The 15,743-nt window shown below is 39.8% G+C and overlaps 1 protein-coding gene, 1 long non-coding RNA gene and 1 other non-coding gene across 4 annotated transcripts; 2 read left to right on the plus strand and 1 right to left on the minus strand.

Moving 5' to 3' along the window:
• Positions 1–4: 4 nt before the first annotated feature.
• trmt10b (tRNA methyltransferase 10B) lies at positions 5–7,109 on the minus strand. Of its 2 annotated transcripts, XM_085154855.1 has the most exons (9): positions 7,000–7,109; positions 6,672–6,818; positions 5,441–5,549; positions 5,211–5,341; positions 4,948–5,100; positions 4,645–4,723; positions 3,247–3,314; positions 3,032–3,155; positions 5–2,946 (listed from the first exon to the last, which is right to left on the minus strand). In XM_085154855.1, exons 2-9 carry the CDS (start codon positions 6,813–6,815, stop codon positions 2,822–2,824), a joined length of 933 nt encoding a protein of 310 aa, XP_085010981.1. In that variant the 5' UTR covers positions 6,816–6,818; positions 7,000–7,109; the 3' UTR covers positions 5–2,821. The 2 variants fall into 2 exon arrangements, with proteins under 2 accessions (XP_085010981.1, XP_085010980.1); XM_085154854.1 differs by having other exon boundaries at positions 6,672–7,105.
• A 251-nt stretch (positions 7,110–7,360) lies between these two features.
• LOC146522217 (uncharacterized) lies at positions 7,361–14,307 on the plus strand. The gene is made up of 2 exons (XR_014872306.1): positions 7,361–11,330; positions 11,468–14,307. It is a non-coding gene; the product is annotated as an uncharacterized LOC146522217 (long non-coding RNA).
• LOC146522218 (small nucleolar RNA U3) lies at positions 9,246–9,461 on the plus strand. The gene has a single exon (XR_014873500.1). It is a non-coding gene; the product is annotated as a small nucleolar RNA U3 (small nucleolar RNA).
• Positions 14,308–15,743: the final 1,436 nt, after the last annotated feature.

The raw sequence follows: 15,743 nt of genomic DNA on the forward strand, positions 1-15,743 counted from the left end.
TGACTGAAGCCAATATTTAACCCACTTTGGCTTTTTGTTTTTGTTTTTTGTTTTTTTGCTACTTTATTTTATTTCTACTGATTGTTTATTTCTGAATATTTTACACCAATATATGGAACAACACTGATTTTAGAAAAAGAAAAGCTTCCAGTTTTCAGGGTGTTAAAGGAAAAAACCCACCAGTCAAGTGATTGTATGAGCAGATCTTGCATGTAGCATTAAATATGTAGCACTGTAATACGTAACACTGCACTTCCTTTTTTCTACTTCCTTTGGTGAATCTTCTTGATCAGCAGCAACAAATGATTTAATGCTAAAGAAACACTCAGATCAATGCAGTTATTGCATAATGAAAATTAAGTTGCTGCAAAGAAAATAAAAATGTTTGAAAACTAAAATATGTTTATTGTTTATTCCAGCAGCCAACTCATGTTTGGCCACATAAAACATCAATATTGTTAATATGTTTATTATGGTATATATTTTTTTAACATGTCAGCATATTATCACTGAAAAACGTGTGACATTCTTGATGCAATGACGCTTCAACTTTCCACATCAGCTCTTTTTTATGAATGCATCACTGTTTTAGCCGTTTGGCACTCTTAATATCAGATTTCAGAAAACTGCACTTTCAGGAGAAACATCTGAACAACATTTAAGCATTAAAACTCTAAATATGCATTATTATGTACAGTATATCTGACCCATCGGGGTCATTAGACCAAATAAAGTTTAGTTGAAGTAAAAGATTGTGTTGATCCACAAGAAGAGCAATGCACCAAAACCCACACATATTAACATTTACATAATATAAAAGCAAAACTTCAGATGTGAGAGGACTGCTCGTAATTCAAAGTTGAATCCTCAAACCTGATATTTAAAAAAAAAAAAAAAAGATTTTGAATGTAATTCAAGTCATATCCTTCTTTCTTCACGATTCCTGCCACCTGTGTTCTTGTCCTTAGCACACTCCAGCCTGGCTTAAAAGCATCTCCTCTGTAAGCTCTCACTGCATTCCTGTGCAGTGATTGTCTTCTTTGAGGCTACACTTTGTAGCTTTGAAATCTTTGGCTTCCTGCATCTATTATTTAGGCAGACAGATGAGATACCCCTAATATAGTGCTGTGAGCACATTAGCTTCAGACCAGCTGTTAAAACCTGTCTGTCTGTTTGTTTGCTGCGAGGGGCAGCCAATCAAAGAAAGTCTGTTTTATAAGAATAGATTAACTGAGAGTCTGCACCAAGGACCAGTATAAGGTGATTCCGGATATTTTGAACCGTGAATCATGCAAAGCTACCCTGGATCTGGAGATGAGCATCAGAGGTCCATTTTAAATATGCATTATATACAATTGGGGTATTTGTTTTAGAATATTTGCATTTTTTTAATTAACTCATCCTATGTTAGCTAGAACAGAGTCCGGCCTATTTAACCACTAAAACTGTTTTTTCTTTGCATAAATTCTGTTTGATAATAATGTGCTTTAGCAATCGTGGCTCAAGAGTTGGGAGTTCGCCTTGTAATCAGAAGGTTGCTGGTTCGAGCCCCGGCTCGGACAGTCTCGGTCGTTGTGTCCTTGGGCAAGACACTTCACCCGTTGCCTACTGGTGGTGGTCAGAGGGCCCGGTGGCGCCAGTGTCCGGCAGCCTCGCCTCTGTCAGTGTGCCCCAGGGTGGCTGTGGCTACAATGTAGCTCGCCATCACCAGTGTGTGAATGTGTGTGTGAATGGGTGGATGACTGGTTGTGTAAAGCGCTTTGGGGTCCTTAGGGACTAGTAAAGCGCTATACAAATACAGGCCATTTTTTATGCTTTTTTGTAAAACTGCAAATTGAAAGTGCAACAATAATTATATTTTAGCATTAAAAGTATAATTTCCAACTAAAGAGCTTGCTCATACTGGTGGACTAAACAGAAGCATAAAAAATATTCTGGTAATTACCAATAATGTTAATTAAGGGTAGCTGTGGCATAAACCTTACACTTGATGGTGATTTGGTTCATTTCTTTTAAGCACTGTGAGTTCTCTGGACTTAGAACATCACTAAGACCTGTTAGTGAAACTGCCAAATAATAGTGTAGACAAAATTTACCAAAAGATTAGTGGAAAAACAACAAGCGGACTAAACTTCTATTTTAAAAAAGGGTTAACTGTAACTTGGCAAATACAATGAAAATTAAAGACTCAGCCTCGATGCGGTTTGAGTCACATTTCCCTAAAACTGAATAATAGAGTTCCTGGTCAGAGCACAGCCATTTTTTGCAATCTGAGACATAAAAATCATTCTGTGTAAGTCTGCCAGGTTGTAAAATTGCAATAAAAAACTTTTTTACTTAATATTATTACAGAAGTAAGATTTATCCGAGAGTGTTTTTTTTTTTAACTCTGTTTATACACATGAAGTTTAAAAAATACAGTGTCTATAGAGACATTCATAGCAAAAGATTTTCAGTGCAAAACACTTCACTGTTGGTCCATTTTAAGAAATGTAATCATCTTTCTATATACATATAAATTATACTCCTAATGCTGCCGTTCACAGAAGCTGAAGTTGGAGAATAACAAATAAAGGCACTATGAAGACTCTAGAAAAACAGTAAAACAGTCAAAAATGCTCTTGTGTGTGTTCCCTGCAGTCACTTTAAAGCTAATAAACATCTGTCAGTGTTAAAATGACCGAACAGCAGCGCGCTGTCCTCTTTAACCAGGCACAGCTCCCACCAGCAGCATGAAGAGTCTTCCTCTAACAATGTCCTTTCACAGGAGTTTCAGTAGTTGATATGAAATTAAATGAAGTCATTATTCTACGCGATGAGTCTATGTTGCAGGAGGAGGCGGCGAATCGCCTGCTGCAACCACGTAACCCTTCCCTGGAGGAAACCACGTCTGCAGGGCTTCCATCCAGCTGCCGGTGTCGCAGAAAGTCAACAAGATGTCAAACACTGCGGACACAGGAAAACTTTATTACCCAAAGCAGGTGGTAAAGACCTTTAAGTGTCCTCTGGACAAAACAAAATATTTGCTTGCCTTGATTAACAGCCAGGATCTTTGAGTGGAAATTCTTCACGTTGTCTTTTTTCACCATGTACTCGTCTATAGGCAGCCTCGCTGTGCGGACGCTCATCTCTCCGGCTCTGGACAGGCTCAACTTCTGCAGAGGAGAAAAAAAACCTACTGGATATAATACTTACAGTCCTACTCTATGCGATGTCTGTGTTATGATCAGTTTTACAGAAAAATACCTTCTGGATGCTTTCATCCACCAGACCACCGAGGACGTAAACCTTGTCAGCATCCACGGATTCCAACGCTGAAAACAAAGGAGGAAAAAAATACCTTAATGAATGTCAGCAAATTATAAAATGTACATAAGCTCACTGACCACTGTACATCTTCCTAGTACTGGGTTGAACCCTCTTTTCTTTCCTTTTAATTCTCCATGGCACAGATTCAACAAGGTGCTGGAAACATTACTCAGAGGTTTTGGTCCATATTGACATGAGAGCATCGCACAGATGCTGCAGGTTTGTCTGCTGCACATCAACAATCTGAATCTCCTGTTCCACCACATCCCAAAGCTGCTCTACTGAGATGTGGGGACTGCAGAGGTCATTTAGGTTCAGCAAACTCATGTTCAAGAAACCAGGTTGAGATGTTTTGAACTTTGTAGACGCGGCCAACAGAGGATGGCACACTATGGTCATAAAGGGTTGGACGTGGATGGCATCAATACTCAGGCAGGCTGTGGTGATTAAATGATGCTCAGTTTGTACTAAGGGGCACAAAGTGTGCCAAGAAAATATTCCCCACATTATTACACCATTACTGCACTGCCTTGTCTGAACAGTTACAACTTTTTAGACAAGGTAGGATGGATCCATGCATTCATATTGTTTACCCTACCATCTGAATGTTGGACACATTTTCCTGATCTTCTTTTGTCCAGTTTAGGCAAGTCTGTGTGAACTGTAGCCTCAGTTTCCTGCTCTGACAGCAGTGCTCTTCTACATAGCTTGGTTGTGACAAGTGATCATCTGATATCAACAGGCCATTTTCACCCAGAGATCTGCCGCTCACTGGATATTTTCTCTGTTTCGGGAAATCCTCTGTAAACCCCAGAGACGGCAGCTTCTGAAATACTCACACCAGCCTGTCTGACAACAACTGTGCCACCTTCAAAGTCACTTAAATCACCTTTCTTCCTTATTCTGATGCTTGGTTTGCATTTCAGCAGGTCGTCTTCACCATGTCTGAATTAATGAATGCGCTGAGTTACAGCGATGTGATTGGGTGATTAGATATTTGTGTAAAAGAGCAGTTGAACAGGTGTGCCTAATAAAGCGGCCACTGAGTGTACATCTTGTGTAATATTTTTGTTTCTCTGTAAATATTTCATATATTTATTTTTAGTGTTTTAATGCTGTTTTCTATTAATTTCATCTTATTAAAGTTCCACATAACGAGAAACTAATTTTGAAAATAACATTAATGAAATGCTAAACAGGAGCGGGACAAGCAGCAGCAAACATGACAGCCAAATGGCGCCACCTGCTGGACCAATAATGCATTTCAAGAGCAAATCAAAGACATAAATGAAATCTAATCTAATTTAAAGCATCTTTGCTCAAATTTTTTCACACCTTCTTCAGCATCTGGAGTGAGGTAGACAACCGATTCTGGAGGAAACAGGTCCAGACAGCTTTCGTTTGTTATATCCATCTGAACAAAACAAACACAGGAGACATGGCAACAATCAGCACCTGCTCATAAAACACTGAGACAATTTTGGTTAAAACATTTTGAGAAACCTAAACTCAAAAGTGTCCTTTAATGAGTGAATTACGGTCCTATAAATGCTTACATGCACATTGTTTTAAAGATCTGCTGAAGGGTTTGTTCACTTAAAATCCTTTTAACTGTAAAAACAAACTTATATATATCACCGTGTAGTTGAGGAAGCCGTCATTCATTCGCACGCACTCTCTGTAGAGACGGCTGTCCTCTCTCAGGTCTGTCAGAAACAGGTGAAACGGTCGGGTCGTCTTCTTATTCGACCCGTAGAGCCGCCTCAGCTGGCCTGCCAGTCGGCTTATCTCCTGAAACAACAAAACGTGCACTGCTGGAGGTGAATAAACACCACCTTCATTTAAGAAAGGAGTTTTTTTGTAAGCTGAAAACGTTGTAAGGTTTTTCATTGTCCACCGACCTTATCAGACATGCAGTCTGTCATACTGAGGTCGACACAGAGCTTGAGCCCCGTGGACCGAGCCTCAGCTAGACGCTCTTTAGTGATCGCCTTCATGACCCGCTTGGTAAACTGACGCTCTGTGCTAGCACCTGAATGTCAAAGAACACACAGGAAAGGGACAGATGCTGTGATGTCACCAGCTGGAGACTTTCAGTTCCTCCTTAAGCTTCTCTTTGTTTTCTCTTTACCGGACTCCAGCTCACGATTCATCTTCCTCCTCAGCTTCTCTTCTTTCCTCCTGCTCTTCTTCGCAGCCACTTGCTTCTCCCAGTGCCGCTGCTTCCTCAGGACATTCCTCTGTTCATTAAACAGACAAATAACTGTGAGCACAGCAATAATCCTCTCGAGTGTCAAGATATCAGAGGCACTGTTGGAAAAAAGCCGTTCTTTCAGCTCCTCTCTTTAGGGATCGTCACAGCACATCACTCTGCCTCCAGCTCACCCTGTTCCTGTCATCCTCCTCTGTCACAGCAACCCTCGACATGTCCTCCTTCACTACATCCCTGAATCTTCTCTGAGGTCCTCCTCTTTTCTTCCTGCCTGGTAGCTTCATCTTCAACATCCCTTGTCCAATACATCAACCATCCCTGCACATGTCTCTAACTTCACCTCTAAACTGCTCAACCTGAGTTGTCCCTCTGATGTCTCTTTATGTCAGTGCCACTGCCTCCAAACCATCATCGCTACCAGACCAGTAATCCACTTAAACTACAGGAAATAAATGTTGTCATTGTCTTTAATCCTGACATTAATCTGCCGTACATCATCAAATTAAGCGTACAAGCACGTGGTCCCACACCTGGGTGTAGAAATGAAAGAGGATCATCAGGTCATCTCATATCATGTTGACCTCAAACCTTTATTTAGCAATTTTCAGACCCCTGGATAAAAAAGTGTAATTTAAAAATTAAGTAATTTAGTGATATCTGCAATTCAGATGATGAAGGAAGCCTCAACTGTTTCAAAATGTTAATAATAGCATGTAAAGCTCTGCGTGGCCAAGCCGCAGACCTGCTGAGACCTTGATCCTCTGATCGGTGCTTCCTATCTGCTCCCTGCTCTCATTTTAAAACAGGAGGCGATCACACTTTTCAAGCTGTCGCTCCTAAACACTGGAACAGCCGTCAGTTCAGCAGAATCTGTGGTTTGTTTTAACAAGACTGCTGAAAACTCATTTTTATAGGCTTGTTTTTCTTTAATCCTTGTTCTATTATTTGGGGATTTCTGTTCCTCTAATGTGTGTGTGGAAGTGTGAATACAAGAACTGTAAGACTATATGTTTGATTATGTGCTTTTATTATGGGCCATGCTGACTGATTCTTAATGTGTGCTTCCATCCAAACTGCGACGCACTGTGAGCCCTTTAAATGTGCTACACTAATAAAGTGACTATCATTAGTATTATCACTGTGCACTCACAGAACAGGGCAGGTCTTCTCTCCCGGGCTTGGGGTCCACAGCATCTGTCTCCACGTCGATGTGAAGCAGATCCATGAGCTCTGAAGTTCCATTCAGCTGCACTTCACTCGTTTCCGGTTTAGCATGAGCCATCCCAGCAGGCATGCCCTGCAACACACACACAAGAAACGTGACGCTCTTCTTTAAATGTCCACGCAGTTCTCATGTTCTGTGGTCCATCTTGAGGTAGCTGCAGACTTTGAAACAGAGTCCGTGTGTGTGTGTGTGTGGAGACATTTCAGGAATTCCGTGTTTGTGCTGCTGTTTAAACCAAACTATAAACACATACAGAAATTACTCAACGCCACATTAACAGCAATATTGCAGGTTCAACAGGAGAGAGAGAAACGAACATGCCTGAGCCGGGAGAGGAGTCGCCTCACAGCCTCCAGTTACCGAACATGTGAGCGGCGCACATGAATGACGTAAGCGTAAACAATATGAAAGAGGCGGGTCAACATGATAAAAAAAAAAAGGATTCATGCACTGTAACTCTTTATTGATCGGTCCAGAGCAACATAAACCCATTATTTGTTATTTTTTTATGGTTTTATATTATATAAAAAAAAACGTGGACAAAAACCAGGGTTACTGTCAGACGATAGTTTGCTTTTACACTAAACAGCCAGTAGAGGGCGGTGTCACTTAATATGAAAACAATGCTGAAGGATGGACGGACCCTTCATTTTGCTCTTTCACAGCATTCAAACCAGCACGTTTCTATCAAGAGTGTCTGCCTCATATCACAGTCTTTATATTTATCTTGTTTAGCTCCTTATTCTATTATATTCAGGTTTTCTTACAGAGGACTCTACTATTTTATTTAAATCTCTCTATGTTGAGCTCCTTAATTTTATAATATTTTAAATGTTTAACCCTTCATTTTGATTTTTCTTGTTTATGCTGTGTTTTATTTTACTGAGCTGTTCTTCTACGTTTAAGCGTTGTTTGCTATAGGTCATCTTTAATGTTGTGGCTCCTATAATGCAGGACTTTCCCAGCTTTGTGATGAAAACCACTTGTGCCAAGATTTTACAGTGATGCTGTGTAATTGTTCCCGCAGTTCAGTTTCCTGGGATTGTTAGCCTGCTGGCCTGTCGGTCCCACTCGCAGTTCAGATTATTTAAATCCATGTGCCTGAAGAGGAAATTAGTGGACATGGATTACTTTTATTTTTATTGGACAAAAAGAAAAACTGCTACAGGACAGAAACATCTGCATTATGCTGCTAACACAACAGTCTCTTTGCGAGCAGCTGCACAGACAGCATGCTAACACTAATGTTAGTCAAGAAGAATGGTAAGTATGCGAAAATGTGTTTTTTTTTTATGGGGAAACACAAACGTAATCTAACGAGTTGTACGACGAATTACTTTCTCCTAGAGTAATTAGGTAATGCATTGCTTTACTTTTAAGAGAAGTGTTCTGTGCATTATGTGTAACACATTCCTTTTTTGAGTAATTACCCCACCACTGATCACAGCAAAGCGTTATAAATTAAGCTTGTGTTTACTTTTAATTCACGTCCTAATTAAGCAAAAATCCTGCAATTTATGTGTTTCATTACCCGCAGACTCAGTTTACACCTTAGTATTGATGGTTAATCAAATAAATATTTTATTGTTGCATCTGTTTACTTGTGGCATGGGAAAGGTTAATAATTTGGCGATTTTCATGAAGCTGTGGAGTAGCAGAAACCCCACTCTAAACATCAAAATCTTGTTATTGAACATGTAATATAGCTCCATGTGAGCTTTGCTGAAATGTAGGAAGTTACATGACTTTAATTGTTTTTACTCAATTAGCAGTTTAAGCTATTGCTGATTAATGGTGGCTTGTAATCAAACGTCATCCCTCTTTGCTTGTGTTTACCTGACAGCTGCCACAGACAGATCCAAAGTGACTAGAAACTTTCTGAAAGGATAATTAATAACTCTAAGCTTTTGTTATGGAGAGTACTTTTCCATATCTGTAATTACTGTTGTTCTGGCACACAAAAAAGAAAATGCAAAACACTTGTCAAGGTAGGAATAGTTTTACAGTCCTGTTTGTAGTCGGAAGACAAAAACAGGCGCACACGTGACCCTTGCTAACAAATTGTTTTTATCATAAAAGTTTTTAACAAAAAATATTTTTCTCATTTTATCTCTGTCTGTGGTACAACATGTATCGGTAGCATCCAGCCACAGTGTGTGCTAGACAGATTGTTCCAAACCACGGCTCTAAATATGCGGTTCAATCCTCTGTTGTTGTTAGCATCCGAGGCTAACACGCGGCATGCGGCATCACAGCAGCCAATGACAGACGTAGAGGAGGGGCATACCATCAGAGAGCATTGTGGGTACTCCAAAAGTAATTATTTATGTCACTTCAGAGCTCGCAGACGAGTACTGTTCGGTGTATTAATGTTATTTCGTTATTTCCCAACTCCAAAACGTGACACAGTAAGCATAAGCAGCACACACTGCTGTTAGCACCGTGACAGAGATGGACAGGGCCGTCATAGTAGTAGCTGGGTCGGGGCGGCTACTCCTTAAGACTATACTTTCAGGGATCATTTCTATAGTTTCTTACTTGAGAAATGTGTTTCTAAAGTGTATGGTCTCGCTAACCACGATGATGAGTTGGTGATACTTCTCCTTGAGCGCGAAGCGGGCGGAGAGACTTGATTCAATTCATATGCTCTTTGCTTTTGATGACCGTTCACTGTTTTTTCGGAAACAGCGATGGGAGGAGTATGATCAGAGTGGTTACGAAGTGTTGTTTAAAGTTAATTCTAAAGGTTGCGTGGTAAGCAAAAGCTTAGTGAGTTGATCTACTCGTTTTTAAGTCACACTGAAAATCTCAGAACATGTCTATTATGCGTGGGTGTTGCGCGAAATAATACGTTTTTAATACTACTTGGATAAATTTTGATACCAAGGGTATGGGATCAGAAAGATGCCACCTTGAAACGAAACCGAAAAAAATATTGAAACCGAAAAAAAATATTGTCATTGAAATAAATGTACTCAAAAATCTTGTATTGAAACCGAAAAAAAAAATTGATAGTGAAAAACAATTAATTGAAACTGTAATTCTTTTGTTTTCGCTTACAATTTTTTTTTTTCGGTTTCACTCCATTTTTCGGTTTCAATCCATTTTTTTTCGGTTTCAAACCATTTTTCAGTTTTAATCCATTTTTCAGTTTCAATCCATTTTTCGGTTTCAAACCATTTTTCAGTTTCAATCTGCTGGCACTGTTTTGGCATCCGGGTGCGCGCTGGGAGGGGGGCGGGGATTCCGGCCCGCATATATTTGCATACATTATAGAGGCCACTAGTGCTGACCAAGCTGCCATCTTTCTCTCTTTCAATGGCTGCTTCAATTTCAGCTTGACCCTCCAAACCGCAAGTAAGTAATCATTTTTTGTCATCTTTCCTTGCTGTCCCACTGGACTGGACATTAGTTTAGTTTTTTTTAGCTACATCTGGTGAAGTTGTGGTAAAGTGCTGGTATTAGCCTATTTGTCGTAGCAAGCTAGCCTGAAGCTAATATTTGCTATATTTAGGTACACCCGTGTCTCCTTAGGAGTTGGAGGCCGGTGTTTTAGGAACGGCACAAGATCTCATCAACAGGCAGTGTTGGGCAGTAACGCAATACATGCACCGGCGTTACGTATTTAAAATACAAAATATGAGTAAATGTATCCATTACTGTTCAAAAGGTGATATTGAGAACACAGTTAGTTTGTTGAAATAAATGGATTACATGGCGGTATTTTCCTTTTTCATATGTTAGGCTATGGTCTCTCTATTTTTGGTAATTCCACGCCGGTGGAAACCCAAACAAAATGATTTAATATGAAGGCAATAGCAGAGTGTTACAGGCATCGCCCTAAACAATGTAGCCTCATGGGCAGTGTAGTCTGTGCTGCAGGGAGAACGGACTGCCATACCCGTTATGTGTCTGTGAGCGAGGGAGGGAGAAAAAGGAAAAGTATGAGCTGTCGCTGAGCAGAAACGGGAGCTGGAAGCATGTAAATATAATAATAACCACTGCAGCCAAAAAGAGTGCCCGATGAGCCCAGCTGTAAGAAAGCTGTTAAGACTGGACTGTACACTGTGTTCCTGTTTTCCTCCGAAACAATAAGCAGCCTTTCAACGCCTCTCTCTCTCGCTAGCAAAGTTGACCCAGACAACAAAGTAAAGCTAGTTTTCAGCTACGAGCCCGACATGATGTATTAGCCAGAGGTCCCTTTACTACGGTTCGGAGCCGCTGACCTGTTTTATATATGCACTGAATACTTTTCTACACGAGATCGCTGCAAAAAGTGCAGCCTTACCTAATGTCCACCTACTGTTACTCATTTATATTAAGATTTTAACATCTAGTTGGTATTGGTATGGCGAGTAGCCTTCAGTAAGAGTAATAAATCACACAGCAATAGTACATTCATGTAGTTGTAAAGTATTCAGAATACATTACTTCTATAATCTTTGGTGGAATACATTTTAAAATTAACCTTCCCAACACTGTCAACAGGTTAGCACCTCATACCACAGTGCACCAAAAGCAGTCTCATGAGCGCTGGAAAGGACAAGCCCAGAGCCCAAAACAGACAGTGCAGGAGATGACAAGGTTAGTAATTGTATGGTGAAAATTATACTTCTAGTTATCTTGATTGGCAAAAGAAAAGTAAATACAAAATCTGCTTCTCACATATAGGGCATTTCCAAGATTTTTTTTCAAAACTAATTCAATTTCTTTCATTACAGCTGTCCTGTGCCAGATGTTCTGTTGCCCCACAGTGAGAGGCATCATTTCAGAAACACCAGGAAGACTGAAACTCATCGCCGGGATCAAGCAGGGCTCGTGATCTTCACCAGCAGCTCCCTCACAAGAAGGATAAACCCAGCATTTCATGAACACTGATGGAGACCTTTGCTTTGTGTAATGTTAGAAGTACTCAGATAATCCTCAGAGGCTCTGGACTTTTACATAATATCATAGCTTTAAGTCCTGTAGAAAGTTAAATATATGTTGTGCTCTCTGGTTACTCTGGTATGAATGACTCTGAACTACTTTATGATAAATAACACACTATTGTCAAAAAACAGTGAAAGAATTCCTGATCAAGTTTTCAGTTCAAATACAAGTAACAACCTTTGACTTTAATCAGGTTTTATTTAATTGTGTCAGAGAAAACATCATGTGCCCTTCATGTAGCTGAGTACATTCAGTGTTTAAAACAGAAGTTGTGCAGGTCTGAGATCAGCAGTTTTCTGAAACACCAAACTGAGGTACTGTTAATGCTGATGTATAGTGACCAGTGTTGGGACTAACGCGTTATTAAGTAACGCGTTACAGTAACTACGTTATTATTGTGGTAACGAGCACGGTAACTAGTTATTATGCCAAAATCAGGAACGCGTTAGTTGTTACTGGGATTTAGATAGGGTCGTTACTCGTTACTTCGTGTGGTGGCTATCGCGGAACTTCCACAGATTCAATAACATTAGCAAGTGTTGGAGGCAGCAGGTGGAAGAGAAGGAAAAGAGACCCAAGGCGGCCGCCAGTCCAATTGTGAACTGAACTTCAGGTAAGAAGTTATGACCTGCAGTCTATCTGGGTCAGATATAAACCAAGTTTAGGTGGAGTTTATTTTCGTTATTCTGACTTTTTCCCGTACTGCGTACTAGCTAGCATGACGGAGTTTCTATACAGCTGGGTGGGTGCTATGATGTTAACGATGTTAAACTTTATTTTGTTCATAAGTTATTAGAGTTGCCAACCGTCCCGTCTGGTATTCAGAGAAAATATTACGCATTTCTTATTGAGGTGAAAAGGAACAGTTTGTCCCGTAATTCAGCTACAATGAAAAAGACACAGAGCTGGAGTTATTCTGTGTCTTTGCTGCACAGCTGCCTCTTCTTCTTTCATTCTCCCCCCTCCCTCTCCCGTTTCTACTTCAATCATGAAAACTGATCAATGATCAGCTGATCGGCTCTCTTGTTTGTTTATCGCCCACTTTGCACCAGAAAGAGGAAACCAGCCGATGTCGCGTTAAACAACAGCAGCACGTTTAAGCTTGATCAGCTGTTGTTAGGATTTATTTAATATTAATTCCTAGTATCAGCTGATGTTTGCTGGAGCCACAGCTGCAAAAAAGCTGCTGTCATGATGTCGGTTTGTTTATCTGGTGAGAGGGAAACATGAAGATGAAACCAGGAGATGTCCTTACTGAATCATCAGAGCTGAGCAGGTGATGGAGAAACAGGAATTACCTTTTAGGTGACATAAATGAGTTGAAGGGAAGTTATGAACTGTTTCTGAGAGACAGATAACACCAGGATCCTTTTTAGGTAGCTGACAGCTGGTAACTGTGCAGGAGCGGATCTAGCAAAGTTTTGCCAGGGGCGCCAGGTAGGGCATTAACAGGGAGAGGTGGGCACAAAGAAATACTTTTCTTTCTTATTCTCATTTAAAATGTCTAGCTTTTAAAAAATAATTATCTGAATCTTACAAAAAACGATTGATGCATATATACCATCAAAACAGTGAACATCACTGTCACAACAGCGTTTGTTTTCATTCAAAGGCTTTATGATTTTTCCTATAATGGCCGGTCTCTAGTCAAAATGCCCGGGCCGATTTTTTGTCCCCGTCCAGCCCTGTATGCAGCTCATCTGCAGTCTGGTGTTACCTACATCTTCCTATTCAGAAGGCAGAATTTCCGAGTTCTGAGTACAATCAAAGCACCACGACTGCAGTTTTTTGTGTTGGATGTAAAAGGCGCACATGACACTGTGACGTAGGCTAGAATCATGGCAGCAGTCAATGACGGTCCAGGCGTGGGATTTCTCTCGTGGAAATATGTATTATCTTTTCCTTTCTATTGGTAGGTGGCACAGTGCACTTGTGGCAAGTAAGCAAGCTAGAAGAGTGGCAAAGTTATGGAAGCAACACATTAACAAGAGAATTCTGAGTAAAGTTACTTTCCCTAGTAACTAGTTACTTTGAAAGTAACGAGTAACTTGAAGTAACTGAGTTACTTTTGATAGAAGTAACTAGTAATGTAACTAAGTTACTATTTTAAAGTAACTTACCCAACACTGATAGTGACACAGTTACATGAGTGATTAATCCTTTTGACTTTGTCTTTAAATTTATCAATAAAACAGCTGCAGCTTTCACTGACAGCACATGTGGTACTTTAACCTTTGTACTGTTTTCTTCAGTTAATTTTGGAGTTACTACAAAGATCGAAGATATAAGATCTGTCTGCTGTCACTGGGTGGTGCTGAGGTCTGAATCTGAGGACGGCTCCTGTAATCACAAACAGAACAGAATCATCACAAACTGAAATATAAAGATTATCTCTCAAATCTGAAATAGAGCTGATCCTTCTGTCCTCACACACTCGGGATCTGAAGTTGTCCAGTCCTACAGTTCTGCCGACAGCTGTTTATTTTTTATTTGTTTTAAAGGCCTTATATACTAACACATTTTCTAATATCATGTTTACCTTTGAGTTGTTGATGCTTTATAAATGGACATCTGCAAAGATGAGATGATGGAGCAGGTTTCAGTCAAGGTTCAGTCTGCTGCTGCATCCTGGTCACAACATACAGAGGTGTTATCAGCCCAGTATTGAACAAGAAATATTAATGTTTCAAATTATTTGTCCTAAAGGATGCAAGCTGTACAGAGTACTGCACACGTGACTTTGTGAACATAATTCATTAAAAATAATTAGGACAGTTTTTTAACCTGAATATTTGTAACAAGCTGAGTAAAAAAAAATGCTAAAAAAAATAATCAGAGGAAAAATGTAACATTTTAACTTAAGCTGACAAGCGGAAGTAGCTGGTTTCAGTACATAAGTATAGGGCTTTGCTATTTAATTCGTAGCTATTGACTAATGAGGGGTTACTGAAGTTCCAGGTTTTTAAAAGTTGGCGTTAATGTCGTTCCACATGTGGAAAGCGACAGAAAACATGCTGCTGTTTGCACATATTTAATAATCAGCTCTGCACAGGAGCAGAAGCAGAGTCCAGCCTGTTGCTCTTACAGTATAATACTCATATAAAAGTACAGTAACCGTGGTTAGTCACTGAGCAGCCTGGTGCGTTTCTCTTGATTTCTTTAGTCAGGGTAAATTCATTCACCTGCACGGGTTAGCTAAACGAACTTTACAAAACAAGTTTCCCCAACAGCCAAGTGCTCATCTTAGCTAGCTAGGTCCGTAGCTAGGTCCTTAGCTAGCTAGCTAGCTAAGGACCTAAATTACGGATTAGTTTACAAACACATTTAACTTACCAAAAATAGTGCGGTGGGGTCTCAGGTCCTCCTGTCCGGTAGTCAAATTTACTGAAGAAGAATTTACCTCAGGCTGTCACTTTGAAATAGTCGGTAATGTAAAAGCTGGACCTCTCAGCATCTGCCATTCCCGAACAGACACGTGCAAGTTTGTCCGTGACCGCAGCCGCGTCGTCAGCGTTTTCTCCAGTCATTGGTCAGCATTATAATATATGCAAATACATGCGGGTCGGAATCCCCGCCCCCCCCAGCGCGCCCCCGGACGCCAAAACAGTGCCAGCGGAGTGAAACTGAAAAATGGATTGAAACCGAAAAAAAATGGATTGAAACCGAAAAAAAATGGATTGAAACCGAAAAAAAATGGTTTGAAACCGAAAAATGGTTTGAAACCGAAAAAAAAATGGATTGAAACTGAAAAAAAAAAATTGTAAGCGAAAACAAAAAAATTACAGTTTCAATTAATTGTTTTTCACTATCAAATTTTTTTTTTCGGTTTCAATACAAGATTTTTCAGTACATTTATTTCAGTTACAATATTTTTTTTCGGTTTCAATATTTTTTTCGGTTTCGTTTCAAGGTGGCATCGTTCTGATTCCATACCAAGGCTTTAATACTTTGAATTTACAAAAGCTAACAGTGAAGTAGATTTGTTATTTTAGATTGTTTTCATGTGTTTTTATTGTGATACATGTTATTTATATATATGTATATACTGTCCATATATTACTTTAT

The sequence above is a fragment of the Neolamprologus multifasciatus genome, chromosome 3 (genome assembly GCF_963576455.1).
Source record: "Neolamprologus multifasciatus chromosome 3, fNeoMul1.2, whole genome shotgun sequence".
In the NCBI taxonomy this organism is placed as follows: Eukaryota; Metazoa; Chordata; class Actinopteri; order Cichliformes; family Cichlidae; genus Neolamprologus; species Neolamprologus multifasciatus.